At 47.6% G+C, this 15,791-nt stretch overlaps 1 protein-coding gene across 1 annotated transcript; it reads right to left on the minus strand.

Moving 5' to 3' along the window:
* Positions 1 to 5,130: 5,130 nt before the first annotated feature.
* Positions 5,131 to 15,360, minus strand: EIF3L (eukaryotic translation initiation factor 3 subunit L). The gene is made up of 13 exons (XM_026072469.1): positions 15,228 to 15,360; positions 15,094 to 15,142; positions 14,749 to 14,959; positions 14,115 to 14,194; positions 13,761 to 13,822; positions 12,268 to 12,337; positions 11,541 to 11,614; positions 10,373 to 10,544; positions 9,961 to 10,115; positions 8,977 to 9,147; positions 7,482 to 7,979; positions 6,300 to 6,380; positions 5,131 to 5,384 (listed from the first exon to the last, which is right to left on the minus strand). Exons 1-13 carry the CDS (start codon positions 15,258 to 15,260, stop codon positions 5,346 to 5,348), a joined length of 1,695 nt encoding a protein of 564 aa, XP_025928254.1. The 5' UTR covers positions 15,261 to 15,360; the 3' UTR covers positions 5,131 to 5,345.
* Between the last annotated feature and the right edge of the window lie 431 nt (positions 15,361 to 15,791).

Raw genomic sequence — 15,791 nt, forward strand, 5'->3', positions numbered from 1 at the left:
CCCCGGGCGGGGAGGCCGAGCCCCGGTGGCGGGGCAGCACCGCGCCGCAGCCCCGTCCTCGCGGGCCGCGGAGGCCGCCGCTACCCGGCGGGGACCAGGCGGAGCCGGGCCGTCTGGTCGGGGAATGTTCACGGAGCCAGGGAAGCCGAGGCCCCACGGAGGGAACCAGCGTGGGGCTCTCGGTTGCCTTCTTGGCTACTACAGCCGCAGACGCAGCGGGAAAGCTGCTAAGGAAATGAGTGTAATCGGAGACTACCCTCCCTCTGGGGAGCGCAGCCCCTGCGGCGGGGCGGTGGGGTTTTTGCTGGGCCGTGCCRCGGGACCGCTCGTGCTTGGGGGGCTCCCGGCGGTGAGTTGGGGCGCGGAGGATGTGGCGGCCCTGAGTCATGGCCCAAGCAGGCGGAGATCCCACCCGGAGAGTGCCCCGCCGTCCCCTGGCGCCAGCGGATACAACCGCAGCCTGTGCCCGCACGCCCGAGAGCATAAACACAAACCCTCGAGCTGCGAAACGCAGGGCAGAGTGAGAGGGCGCTGGGAGATGCCGTCTCTTCACCAGGGAGCAAGACTGGCCCCACTTGGCCGCCTGCCCACTGCGAGCGAGCGGTGCCGCCTCGACGGCCCACAGAGCCGTGCAGGAAGGAGGGGGAGGGCAGGGGATTGCACTGGTTTGCGCAGGCCACAGTTCCTTCTGGAAGAAGAATCGCAGAGCTTCCCCCCCGGCCGGCCCGCTTTGGCCGAGCTTGGACAGGTCTCAGAGGTCCACTCTGAGACATCCTCTGGCAGGATTAATTGCTCACTGTCCAAGTTAGGGGCTTCCACTGGTTTCCTGAGGAGACTGGTAACCTCCCAGATCTCACTCTTGGTAAATGCTTTCCACTGTTCTCATCTGGCTTTGATACAGCTCTCATCACTGTGGTATCTGAACATCTTCCAGCAGTACGTTAGGAAACATGACTAACATCTGGCACGCACGCATCCCTCTTTCCTTTTTCCTCTCCCCAAAGCAGAACGCTTGCAGTGGAGTCTCACCATTGTTTTTCCGCTCTATTTGCAGGAGTGGAGAATGGCATCCTGTCCCTGGAGGGGACGAGAAGTCTGTGGTGTGGGGATCCTGCAGGGTTGTATGTGCTGGAACCAGCCACTCTTTGGTGTTTGGCCCCCTGGACTGACATCCAGATCCCCAAGTTAGTTACTGGGACTTGTTTTAGAAATGCACTGGAGAAAGTCAGGCAATGAGGGTGGGATCCAAGAGGGCCAATATGCCATGCAAAGAGCTATGTAGTAGGAAACACAGGAGAGAAGGGGACAGATCTGGATGTCTCCACCCCCAGTCAGGTGTGTTAGCCAGGGATGTTTTGGAGAACAACGCAGAGAATCATTAAACACATCATGTTGGGCTCATGTTGCTGGGTGCATCCCACAGTGCCATCTAATCTAACCACTAACACTCAAGAGTATTTGACCAGAAAGCCTTCTGTTCATGAAGCTCAGTAGGATTCAAACTTACCTTTCTCATAAAAAAGTCAATCCCCAGCCTTGGCCATATTTCGTGAGAGAAAGTCATTTTCTCTCATGCTGTAGGTGTGACGTGACATTCAAGAGCGACAGATGCAATGGTGTTGGTAGGGCCCCGCTGACAGGAGTTGCAGCATCAATCCCTGCTCCGAAGATTGTCTTTCATCCAATATAAACACAAGAAAGCTCTGCTCCTGGGAGCAGGACCAGCCATAAGGACTTTCCACTTCCAGGTGAGCTCTGCAGCAGGCTGGAGAGATGAGCTTTTCCTTTTTTCCAGCTCAGAGAAGGTTGAATTCTTTGAGCACAGGGGCCAGCTTTGAGGAGGTGGGGAACTGCCCTCAGCGAGGGCTGCTTCCTACCCAGTGGACAGGGTACTGTGGTGGGAAAAACCAGCTTTGAGCTCCCTCAGGCTCAGGGACTGCATTAAGATGCCAAACTATGGTTTAAAAGAAAGCTGAAAACTTTATTGCTTTTTTTCTGCCCAGTCCTTGAAGGAGGGTAAGGTCTGGGAGAGAATAATACAAGCAGGAACTGAAAACATTGTTCAGACTGAACTCAAGTTTAACTTCAGCTAAAAAGAAAAAATGCAACCTAATTTCTGGATCCTGTTCAGGCTTAGATGTAGACTGCGCTAGACAGAAGTAGTTCTCAGCATTCCTAGGGGCATAAGCCATGGCAGCAGAGGACGTTAAAACATCAGATAGTGAAGTACACATAGGACATAGGTGACTCCAGGGGTAGGCAGCAGGCCAGTGAGGGCTTTGAAGATCAGGACATTTGGAACTGCAGGCTGTACCTCACAGGAAGCCCTGGAAGAAGTGGAGGAAGAATGTGATATGATCTCAGGAACCCACAACATTGAGAAGATGGATTGTCACAAGAGCTGGCTTGAATGTTTAGTATGATGATTTTACAAGAAAAAAAAACATACTATTAAAAATTACACTCTTTTGCTAAAGGTTTTTTCATTTCCACTTAGGCAAAGGCATTTCCACTAAGGCACAGCAAATGTTGAGCTTACTGCTGCTGATTCCAAATCAACAGGTATCCCCCTTTTCTCAACACTTTTTTTTTTTATTGGCTATATATTCCCTTCTCCCACCAAATCTCATGCTTAGCACTTTCTGTTCTCTGTTCCATCCTTGTTCTGTTTCATTCTATTGCTGTATGGCTTCAGAGTTGTAAAAAGTGAAAAATATATTCTCCCTTGGGGTGTATACCACATTTGAATGGTTTGTGCAGCCTTCCCACCCAGGGCCCAAAGTTGTGAAGTAAATTGCTAGAAAAGATACTACATAGAGAGAAAGAAAGGGAAGCATTGTGGAATCAGTCATGCTGTTGTAATGACAGTGCTGGCTGCTCAGCATGCCAAAACCTGCCTGACAGTCTTCCTGGTGTATCCTACAGGAGAACAGAATCAGGATTTTCTTAACTGTCTTTTCCAGGGTCTATAATCACACCCACAGAAGTGCTCCTTTCACCACTACAGGTCAGGGACATGAAGCTACAAAACGTGTACTGTGGTTCCTTTTGTTAAAACCATTTTGACCAGAACTGCCTGAGGGAACCTCCCTGGTGAAGCACATCCCTGTCAAAACCCTGCGCCGACAGGCAAGGCTGGCAGCATGGCAAAGCCACCCTGCCTCCCTGCAGAATGCCATTCGGGCAGTGGGATGCTGCTGATCACCCTGCATTCCTCTAGCTTCAAACAGTGCCAGGCACCGAGTCTAGCTGAGCCCATCTTCCCGCCCTGTGAGAGAGCTGCAGCTCCTCCTGGCTTCGTTCCACAAGTGACAGTCCCAGTCAGTTAACCTTCCGTGGGCCCTAACACAAGGCGCAGAGTCAGTCAGACCAGCTGCACTGGGTAACGGATGGTCCATGTACATCCTCAGGAAGCCACTCTGACAGACACAAACAGAAGCAGCAGCATATTCACATATTTGGAACAGCATGTAACTATTAGAGGGTTTAAGGTRGTACATACATGCACTGAAAATTGGTAGTCCCAGCATGCCAATGGCAGATTAAAAACAGACTAAATCCCTGTAGCATGTTGTGATTCATTTGCTATGGTATGAACTAGACTCTGATCACAGAGATACTGTCCTGCCAGAGGTTCCTCTGTTGTATATCACATCTGTTTTAGCACATGTTCTGTGAAAGATTTAGGCTTTGGGTAATAAGAAAGCAATTGAAGGAGAGGTGCTGTTGACAGCTATAATCTGTGCTGCTGTTGGTCAACATACCCAGACATAAAAAGGACCATATTCTCAAAGGTGGGTCACGCAGCTCACATAGGTTGCTGCAATGCAGTGGCATTTCAGTCCTTGAATTTGAGGACTTGGCCTCAAATCTCTCCTGCTGCCTCAACCCCTTCAAAATTGGAGGTATTGAGTTCTTAGTATGCATAACATTAACAGCAGCAGGCAGAATGCCAACAGGAGTTGCCCATTTAATCTCACTTTGTGCTGTCTGTACCTTGCCCGCTTGAGTTATGGGACTTTGCGATGGGAAATGCAGTTTACTTTTGAACAGTATCTAGGACACTAGAAACTTGACTCTCATTCAAACAAGGCATATAATCTAACAAAGGCTAATTATTCCTGACTTCTAAACAGAATCACATACGAAGCAAAGCTGGACTGCCAAGACCCCTCTCTCAGTGTAAAGGAATGAAAGGGAGGGGTACAAAGAGGCAGATGGTGTATGTGAAGCATGCTTTGTGTAGCTTTCCTATTACACACACAGGTTTCTCTTGCACCTGTTGCTTCCACTCAAACACTAAACTATTTAAAGACATTCTGCAAAAAGACAGGCGAGAGAGGGTGTGGAGAGTAATGAGATGTGGTTCATTCTTTACATCCTTCTCTCTTCCCCAATATCTACAAGTCCTTGATTCCCCTTTATAGGACTAGTTTTCAGCTGCTTTTTCACTTTTAAGGCACTGCAAGTCTTGCCTGGAAGAATCCAAGGTGGCTAGAGAATTGGGAAAATTAACATCTGAAGGCTCAAAGCATTTAAAAGGGTTTTAACAAAGTGAAATGCCCTCAGGAGATGTTTCTGGAGAAACTGTAAGCTCCATTAAGTAAAGGGTCAGGACTTAGGCATCACATATGCTAAAAAAACCCCACAGCCTCCAGCAAGGACATCTGATTAGATGACCAAACTTAATATTCATTGAATGTTTTTAAAAAGTCTTTCCCCCTTCTTTAAAAAAGGATCAGTCCACTTTGAAGCATTTCTCTCCAACAGCAGCAAAAAAAGGTGGTGGTGGTAGAGGAGACAAAAATTCAACCTTTAAGAAGGCAACTACAACTCAGGTTTAATTCAAGGTGGGGCAATAGCTAAAAGAATTAACATTGGCTTGCATCTCTTTCCATATGCTGTGGAAATGTTGTGGAACTGCTCACATTCTCCCTGTTAATCAGTCCTGCAGTCTCCCTTGTTCATTGTGTGCAGACCCTTACAGAGTATGGAAACAGATCTGTTTCCCACTGTTACCTGCAACAATATAGGCCAAATAGAGCATAAACCAAACAGCAGTTAGCTGCCCATGTCTCCAGATGCAATTGTGTTCTTCCACAAAGGAGAAAAAATGAATACATCAGATACTGAATGCTCACCAGGAAAACTTTACTCATTTATTAGATGTCTTGTCCTTTGCAGGATAGTTTGAGCCAAACGAGTCTGCTTATTTAAGTATAAAAACCTTCAGAGCCACAGGAGATTCCAGAAGTGCTGGAATCTTGAGTTCCCCTCCCTCACAGCAAAGGGAATAATCTCTCCCACCCACTTCTCTGTTCAGCCTGATCATTGCATCCACTGTTTTAGGGTCTCTGGCCCATCTTCTTCAAGGTTCGATTCAGCTGTAATTAAAGAAAGCGGCAGTCAGAAAAATACACAACAATTGACATACAGTACTGTTCCCCCTGCCCCCCAGTCTTAATCCAATGCTTCTGCTTCTTGCTCTCCAGCTCATTTACGAAAGGGCTCTCATGAAGGTGCAGACAGTGTGTGAGGTAGGAGGGGAACCAGTAGAACTCCCTCCTCCTCCCCAAGAAAGCAGAGGAAGACCTGGGGAGACGGTACCAACATTTAGCAGAGGAAGAATAACAGGGTGTTTAATAACAGGGTGTACCTCACCTTAGTGAGGTACTGCTCACATCCCCATGTCTCAGGATTTTGCTGCAGAAACTTCCGGCCTGCAGCAGCCTCTGCTGGGAGAGCAGAGCAGTGGCAGACGCAGAGATTTGCCTCCTGGCTGAGCACAAGGCTGAAGTTGCTGGTGCCCCAGAAACTTTTATGGCCACTTTCCACAGCCTTAGTTATGAGGGTAGTAATGTGATTTTGATCCCGTTACTGATAGGAACGCCACACCTATCTAGAGACAACAGAGCCCTGACAAGGGAGCCACAGACCACACCAGAATCGTGTGGGAAGAGAACCTGACACAGGCCAACAGCCAGAGGGTGGTTAGAAGTTGCCTCCCTTTTCACCCAGCAAGGGAGGGAGTCTTGCTCCCATTATCAGCACCCTTAGACCGTAAAAACCCTTCTCCTTTTTCACTGTGGCTCAGCTGGATGAATGTCTCTCATGCAAGAACTTAGCATTCCTCAAAGGCCACGAGCTGCTGCTTAGACCACCTGCCTTTGGTCAGTGCCTGTATGAGGCACTGCACAGCTGACTGTCTTGCACCCCCACTCCTCCTCCAGGCCCTGCAGAGCCCAATGCTTCCCCCACATCTCCTACAGAGCCACACGATTCTCCTGTCCTGGCCTCACCTCCTCAAACTTGTGGATCTGGCGGATGAAGAAGTCCCCATAGCGTCGAGCAACCTTTGTGTCCGCAATGTGGATCATGTCCTGTGGAGGGAACAGCCTAAAGTCAGGAAATGGACATGGCTAGCAGGGAGACAGAACCTGGGTCAATGGGAGGAGCAACGAAAGGGGCTTCACTCCAGCCCTGATTCAGCATCAAGCACATGCCTGACCTGCACTAGTCCCAGAGCAACCTCATTTCGTTCCCTTTGGACTGCCTTCCCTTTACCCTTGCCTGTGATGGGTCCCAAATTCAAACTGTATTCACCTCTCGTGTTCTTAGTTTCTCCACCTAAGTTCAGCCCCCTTTGCAGCAGTCTGACAGTCCCTAGGCCAAACTTTGTCAGCCTTGATTTACGCTCTGCTTCCTTCTACTGACAAGTAAGAGGAGTGCTGTCTACTAGGAGAGCTAGGCTTGCAGTGCAAGTCAGTCAGTTGCAAGTCAGTTTGGTTCATGAGAACAGGGAAGACAAAGCATGAATAAGGCCTTGCAGGAAGAGGTCTGCTCTAAGGACCACAAGCCTGGAATAACTGGTTCTCCTTGTCTGGCAGACAGCAAGAAACCTAGTGGCGGCTGCTGCTGCTATCCTCTTTGAAGAATGAAAGACGACATCCTAAAAGACTTTTCTGCAGCCTTCTACACTGCCCCGAGCTCTAAGAGCAGGCGGGTGACTGGACCATATCTTGAGTTTAGGTTCCTAGCAGATCAGACAGGGCCAAATGCTGCTCCAGTGAAAAATGCAGCCACAACATGGCCAGTTGAGACGCCCCATTTGTCAAGCAAAGGAGGGATGTGGTAGAGACCTACAAAGCTGACAATTCCAGCTGACACACTGACAGCACAACCTGTCACCCAACTATCATTTCCTGAGAGCAGTGACAGACAAATGGCTCCCTCAGCCTAGGGGAAGATATTTAGGACCTTTTTTTCCTGGCTGCAATGACTGTCATAGCTGCCTGCATTATCCTATCACTGCTCATCCATTGACACTCATTAAACAGGGCTACAGCTTCATCGGGGGCAGCCAAACCCTTCAYGTGGCAAAGAGAGAAGGGATGTTTCCCACAGACTGTACCCAAACCTGGTGTTGTCACTTCCAGAGCTTCCTGGGTGGAGGTAGAGGCTGGTAAGGAGCAGATACTAACCTTGTCAATATAGAAGTCTACCTCAGAGGCAGACTGGAACTCCCCATCCAGGGCGGAGATGCCACTGGTCCACACCAGGTTCTTCATCTTGTGCTTGAAAACAAGCAGCTGGATGCGAAACTCCTGCTCGGTGAGGTCCAAGAAGCCAGCCAGTTTAGCCACAGGCATGGTGGTGTAGAGTTTGAGAAAGCTACGGATGGTGGAGAGCTGGGCCTGCTGCTGAACCTCATCAGCAAAGACCTTGAGCTGCTGCAGGAAGGGCTCCTTGTGGTAGTTGGGGTGCACATTGTCGTAGTTGGGCACCACAGGAGAGAGGAACTTGGGGCAAGCATAACTAAAGAGCTCTTCATAGACTTGTGCGTCACCCTTCTGCATGCGCAGCATCTTATCCCCGTATTTCTCTCGCAGCTGCAGATGAATGCTTTCATCTATGCGCATGGGGTACATGGTGAGGGCGATGGCCAGGAGTGCATGCATCTGCTCATTCTGCTTGTTAATCTGAGACAGAGAGGAGAACCTGTTAACTAGTCAAYGTGCTCAAGCTTTATGGTGCAGCAAAGAGCTGGGAGCTGCATTTTTCAGAGACAGACCCTTTACCCAGAGCATGGACGGTCCCGATGCTCAAGGGAGACAACGCAAAGCAGCAGCAGTTCTGAGCAAAGCAGATGAACGAGTATCAAGGCTATTCTTAGTCAAAAAGAATGCTGGAGAAGAGGGAAGGACAGTGGAGTGAATGAATCCATAGCCATACAGAATCTGGAAAGGCAGAAGCAGGTTAGACTGCTTCAGTGCAAAAAAGGGCAGAGGATTAGATGCAGGGAAGGCAGACAATTTAACAGCCATGTCCTAAACAGACTTGGCAAGGAACAGTTATCAGGGAGGCCATTGAGGAAAAGACTAAGAAAATCTGAGTGTGGGATGAAACAGAYACCTGAATGGCTAAAACAGACATATGAAATTTTTAAGTGTCATGGAATTAGGAACTGCAGGATTTGGCTATGCAAGGAGTTAGAAATGAATTATAAGGATGAAGAGGAGACAGCAGGAGCAGGGGATAAATGGACATCAAAGACGGCTTAAGTGGAAAGAGATAGGAGCTTTGTTTTAGTCACGCTGAGTTTAAACAGTCTGTAAAACATTTGACAATGGAAGTAGGCTGAAATGCAGGACTGGACTAGGACTAGGACCGAGTCTGCAGAAGCACTGAYGAGATCACTGGCAGCTGATATTCATTAACAAAGTTGCCCAGAGTGAAAGTCCAGATGGAATGGGAGCAATTGAGCATGTGTAACAACCGAAGGAACTAGTAAAACAACCAGGAAAAAATATTGTCACACATGGCAAAGAAGTTCATAGCACCCCTAGCCACCATTAGCAGCACAGTCCAGGAAGATAAGGGTGGACTATTAGATGTAGGTTATCAGATGACAGAGGAGACAGGAAAGAAGGCAGCAGCCTTTCTTTCTGGGAAGCCTAGGCCTTTTCTAGCTCTTACCATCTCGTACTTGTAGGTCGTCCTCTGAAACATGCTCTTGGTCCTCTGGATGTAGAGGAGGATGTTGGCAAAGACACGGATAGCATCCTGGTAACGCCGCATCATAAGGTATGCAAAGCCCACGTAGTAGTAGGTGGTCACCTGGCACTCAGGCACCCGAGAATACATGCTCTGAGAAGGATGGACGTTAACAATGCTACGTTAGAAGGGGGATAATCACCTTTGACCTGCACAGCTCATTACCCAGAAGCCAGCTGGCTCTGCATCCATTCCAGTCCCACATATAGAAGGGAGAGGGTCACTGCAGAATATCTCACCTCCCACTCTTCCCTGCAACAGCTTCCTTGCTGTTTAGTTGATCATCCCAATTCCTGTGTTTTCCAGTTCCAGCTTCTTGCAAGCAGAGGACTCCTGCACTGTGCCTAATATTGCTTTGCTCAGTCTTGTTTCCCTTTTCCTCTATTTCAGTCCATGCCCTGTGCCAACCTCTGTTGCAGCTGGACTTTTGATAGCCACTATCATCACAAGTCACCCAACTCTAGGGAGAGCACTTATAAAGTGAGAGTGGGCATAGTGAGAACAAGCGGGTCAGGAATACAGAAAGGAGCCATTAACTAAGATAGGAACAACGTATCCAGCTACTACTGTTAACACTTATAGTTCAAATAATATCCCTTATAAGAAAGTTGCCTCTTGCAAACAAACCTCCTAAAAAGTTAGCCATATGTACTACAACAGCAGTAGGCATTGCAACAAGCCATCATATGGCTTGATTTAAGTGTAAAAGCTCCAGCTGTGTTCAACATGCATGAAAATGGAACTAGACACTTCTTCCAGCTCCTCCTACAAACAAGTTCCTTATACCTACAACAGCTAAAAACTGCTCGTCAGTTGGAAGATTCATTATGGCAATCTTTCAGGAGCATATTTGAACAAAGGCACTTGAGAAACTGCAAAGGAAAGTTTTACAACATGTGTTATTACCTTCTTGTTAAGCTCGATGTTCTCAAGAACCTTGATAGCTTGGTAGTAATCCCCTAGCAGAGAGTGCAGACGCAGCAGACCAACCAGACTGAAATAACCCAACATCTTGTAGAGGGAGTGGCGACCATATTCTCCAGCCACGCTTTCGGGATCACCTAGAAATAAAGACCCATGATGCTCTCCTCTAAAGGAACAAGCTTCCCTCCCAATACCTCTGCGCTCACAGGCAAAGGGAGCAAGACCTCAAGTGTAATCATCAACATATCTCAAATAATAAGGCCAAGATAGCCCTCTTCCCAACAAAACATCCACTAAGGGTTTGACTCAGCTCCCAAAGAAAGCCAGAGCTCGGTCAAATCAAAGCAAGGCAGAACAGACACCAGTCTGGCCTGGTATCACACAGCTAGCTCACCTCCACTAGTATAGACCTCCAGCTGTCGGTTGATGTTGGATTTGTCCACCAGAGAGTGCAGCACATTAAGGACGCTGTGGACATTCCAGATCTTGGGATTGGAACGAAGGAAATCAATTTCTTCTTCAGACTTCTTAGCTGTCTTGCAGCGGTACTGGCTGAAGGACTGAAACTGTGGGAAAAAGAAAAGGAGACATTTGCTGATGAGAAGCTAGCATGGAAATGTTCATCTAAGTGCACTAGGCTCATAAGTTGATCATGCAAATGCAGTACGATAAACTACAGGTCACATCAAAGAGTTTAATTTGAGATCACCTGGCAATCAAGAAGGCAAATATACCAGCATTAAAGTGACTAGGGAAAATTTGATAAAGTGCAGAGACAACCTGAGGGAAAAGGCCAAAGAACAGAACCAAGATGTGAAGAATCTCTAGACAACTAGGCCAGGCAACTAGGCATAAATTTGATGTCTGAAGAGGTAGCAAAGAGAGTCACCAAGTAAATATGATGTATCTGCATATGCACACATCTCTTTCTACATAAGTTTGAGAAGACTGCACTCGAGATACTGTGAGGAATTCCAGGCACCTCTATGATAAAAGTTATAGAGAAGGGAATTTATAGAGAAAAACAATAACATTTAAGATCTGAATTACTGCACTCAGAACAGTAARTGGAAAAATATTTCCTAACATCAAAATCTCAGACTGTAGATTATTTCAAATAAGGACAGTAATCTCTCAGTGAAAGCATAAAGGCCCTAGTGACTAAGAAATATAAAGCCAGAGTAAAACCATAGAACACAATAAAACTAGTGTGAACAAGTATCTTAATAAGGTCTTTGTGATTATAGCAGATTTCAGTCAGGCTGCTTTGCAAAAGTCAGGCAGAAATGGAGTTAAAAAAAAAAAAATCCAGTATACAAGAACTGAAATAAAAATGTCAATAGTGGCCCAGGACTCCTCAAACAGCGCCCAGTAACTTAAACTGCAAATCTACAACTACTTCAGCTACCTGGCGACTCGTTAATAACAGCGCCCATCAAAAATTTATCAACCTACAATGATACCCTAGCTACAAGAATCACAGAGAGGGGAAAGACAGAAAATTCAATAGCCCTAACAGACGCAAGGCCACCCCAAAATGGCCCAGTCATACAGTCATATACCTGGTATATGAATTCATCAATGATATCCCAGAGCCACTGGTTGGGCAGTTCCAGAGGAGCTGGACCATCAGCATCTGTAGAAGAACATAAATAATAGATGAGAGGCATAATACCTTGAGCAAGAATAACAGTAGCAGGCATCAGATGGATGAAGCCTTCAGCAGGGAGGTGATATGCAGCTCTGACTATCTCCATTCTTAAAGCATATGAGTGTAGGGGGATAATCTCYGGAGTGGGACCACTCAGCAGCAGTGACTCTCAGAAGCTGCAGAGATTCTAAAGGGTTATCCTCACCGATCTATTCTCTGTGAGAAGAGTGGCAGGAAGTCAACAACATTTAAATTTGTCCCAAGGGGAGTCGGCAACTGTAAATAGCTGTGAAATGCTGCAGCAGATTTTTCTTAACTTACAGCCTCATTTTCTTTTTTAATAAGGATAAGTAAAGTATTTCCTTTTGCCAATCCTCATCAAGACAGGAAGGTATATAAGTTTATTTTTTAAAAATATTTCAGAAAATACTGGAAGTATTAGGATTTTTTGTGATTTTAAAAGCATAATKTTAAGCGCTCTTCCTTCAACAATCTCAAACAAACAGAAAACTCACAGACTGCTTCCCCGTATATGATCTATAAACGAACGTGTTAGAGTTCTTTTTCAACCCCCTCTCCATCCTGCACACTCTTACTCTCCAAAATTCACAAACTGAAAATGAATTGCAGTGACTCACTGAGAATGTAGTTGAAGAGATTGCAATAGTTGTAATAGGACTCAAATCTCTGCTCCAGAGTAGGTCCCCCCTGCAATGAGAAGTCAATACAATCTGTTTAGTTTCAGACACAGCAGAAATAAACTCATGGGTAACAGCATATGAAGGACAGACAACAGTCACATCAGCAGAGGTTCTCTTCCAGTAATGTTAGAGCCAATACCCTGATGTTCAACCAGGCCCACCAGCACCACCCAGAAAACCTGAGATTACATCACTCTTGTCCAGTAGAACAGATCTGACTTTCCATGTGCAGGCAGCTCCTTCTAATACAATCAAGCATTCAAACCTCCTGTGAATGGGATGCCTTATCTTTCCTTGTCCTCCTCACTGCTGTCCAGCCTCAAGAACTTATTACCTTCCACAGCTTTCTGTCCTTCTCCTCTCATGGGAAGCCTTAACAAATCTTGACAATTCTGCTTTGAGACAATAGTTCCAAACACTTTGAAAGACAAGTAAACACGTTAAGGAATCACACTTTCCAGAGTCATCTTCTTTTTTTCACCTGGAGACACTCGAGGGCAGTCTGAGAACTATTAACAGCACWGCTCCAGAATCCAGTCTCTCCTGTTAAAGCCTGGCTTGGAGTCAGGTTAACAGAGCAGCCTTTTTGAAGTCCCTGTTTCTCCACCCTCTTGTCCACACCAAAACTGCAGTTATTACTCATCTAATCCATAAATCACACATCTGTTCAGCTTCTTTCCTCAAACAACCATGAACTACTTTGATTTTCCCCTTGACTTCAAATTAGCTTAAAAGTTAGCTTTAAAAAAAAAAAAAGCATTAGTTTTTTTTTGTTTGGTTGGTTTTTTTTAAGAACATTATTCCTCCTGTTTCTTTTAGGGTGCCCATGTTTCCCTCTCCAAAAGGCATTCTGAAGCCATGTGTTTTTCACTCACAAATAATGTAGCCTCCTCTTGTGGCATCCCCTCTCACCCACCTGCTACTTTGAAGTACAAATAAAAAGCCACAAAATGACACACAAAATCTGATCTATCTACAGGTCTCACAATTACAGCTCTATCAAGAAGAAAATTCACTTAATTTCCAACATTTCTTTCTTCCCTAACTCACTAACCACAACATTTGGTGTTAGCGACATAAAACTTTCATATAATAGCCTCCTCAAAACACAGACCAGGTTTTCTTAGTCATATAAGCTATCATGGAAGACTTTACACTCTTTACAACCAAGTCTGAGGAGACACATAACAAGCCTCAGAAAGACAGTTGTCTTGTTTTTCAATAATCAGTGAATTCTTACTAAATTAACAAAATGCAAGAAGTTTAAAGCTTCCCTAAAAACAACTTGACAATATAGCTCATAAGCATATCCAATCTTCTTTTGCAAAAATTGCAGAATCACTGGTGTTACAGTAGCAGCAAGGCTTGGCAAGATATGGTAAAGAGAAGGCAGCATATAACTGATAGGTAGACAAAGGACAAACACTCACGCTGACTTTCGCATAGATGTGTCTATAATACAGCTCCTTGTATAGGATCAGGAAAACAGCATCTGGAAAACATGACAGAACTGGACATCAGCAAGGCACAAGGCCCAGGCAACTGGATATCTCAAATACACTGGTGGTATTCTTACTGCCACAGTAAGAAAGGAAGGCATGAAAGGACACTTCTTTCAGTTCAGACTTCTTGCCAAGCATCTATTTAAGAAGTTGCCACAGTAACAAAAATCCCTGGCTCAGGAAGCAGCAACATTGTACACCTACCTGCTCTCTCATATATCAAATGTGATTTATGTTTCTTCTTCCTTCAAAAAGTAAAAGGAAAGGAAAAGAAATACTTACCATTTCCAACCTGTGGGGCAATAGCTTCTGCCTCTGGCCATGGGGTATTCTTAAAAAACCTTTCAGTCAGCTTTGTCCAGCTACAAGACAGACACATGTGGTATTAGAAATCATTTCTTGGTGTCAGCAAGATGGAGATCACAACACGGAGGACTTAGACTTGATGAAAGAACAACACCATCCCCTTTTAGTAAGTCCAGTGTTGAAGCAAAGAATGAGAATGCCAGACTAAGCAGCTAAACTTTTAGTTTATCCCTGAAGCACAGAACTGTCACATACGTTACTCCCATATACCCTTTATGATAAGGTAACACAGACACAAGAAGGAGAAAACAGATACAACAATGCCACCCCAAAGGCTTCTTGCAAACTGTCTAATTAGTGCTACTGGGGTCACTTTTTGCTGCCTGCCCCTTAGGAACAGGASAGATATTCTCTTTTAGATAGGTCACTACTCACCCAGACTTATGCTAGACTAATGGCCTAGAAGTAGCTACTCTTTCTCAGGATCAAATCAAAGCTCAGGCTGTGTTTTTGCTGGGTCAAAACAACATGTCAGTGCTCCCTTGAAGAGCAGGTTTGCTCTTGACACAGCTTAAAGAGTAACCCCCCTGTGGGAAGGATAGCTTCACACCTGTTCTCATAGATATCCTGGATCTCATACACCTTCTGGTCAATGACGTCGCTGGAAACGCGGCTGGCCTGGAGCTCGTACACCTTCTGGTCGATGAGATCCGACACGGTTTTGTGAAAATACTGAATGAAGTTCTTGATCACCTCGGGGATCACCTGGTAGGTCTGCTGCTCGTACTGCCGCTCGTAGGCCAGGTCCTGCTTCGGGTCTCCTGAGGGGAGAGAAGAGCAGTGAGGCGGCAGCGGCTGCCCGGCCCAGCCCCGCGCCGCCGCCGGGCCCACGGCCTCCCCGAGCAGCCGAGAGGCGAGGCCGAGGCCCCGCGCAGGCCGCCGGGCCGGCACTCACCCGTGTGCATGTCATAGTCGTTGGAGTAGGCGTAGGGGTCGTAGGCGGCCTGTGGAGAAAGAGGGCAGAGAGTGAGCGCGGGGAGCCCAGGCGCGCCCCCACCGCCCCGGGCCGCCCGGGCCCCGGCCGCCCACCTCGGTGTCGTAGTCCTCCCCCGGGTAGGCCATGGCGCGCGGGGCGGCGCGGCGCGGAGCGGAGCGGAAAGGGCTCCGGGCGGCAACGCGAGCCCAGTCGGAAGGGGCGGAGCGGAGCAGAGCAAGGGCTGACGGCCGGGAAGGGCGGGGGCGGCTATGGCGGAGGAAAGGGGCGGGGCAGCAGCGCCAGCCGCTGGCTGCTCCTGGAACTGGCTCCCGACCTCCCGCCTCGGCCCCGCCCCCGCGGAGCGGCTGCACCACTACGCTCTTCCATTCGCTGAAACAGCCGCCTATCCTCAGTCTCCGGAGCTGCGGTTGGCTGGRTGCGGCCTCAGGCCAGCCTCTTCGCTCTGATTGGAGAAAGTGCCTGCCCGTCAGCCCTTCCTGTGCGCGGCCTCCGCCTCCCCCCTCACCTTCCTTCAACGCATCCCCTTCTCCCTCCCCATTGGCTGCGCCCTCCGGAGCCCAGTGCCTCCCATTGGCTGAGTGGACGCAGCCCGCGTGCCCCCGCCCCGCTGCTATAGCGACGAGCCCCGCCCTCCTTGGTCGCGGCCTGGTCCGACC

The sequence above is a fragment of the Apteryx rowi genome, unplaced genomic scaffold, assembly GCF_003343035.1.
Source record: "Apteryx rowi isolate R43461 unplaced genomic scaffold, aptRow1 scaffold_343, whole genome shotgun sequence".
NCBI lineage: Eukaryota > Metazoa > Chordata > Aves > Apterygiformes > Apterygidae > Apteryx > Apteryx rowi.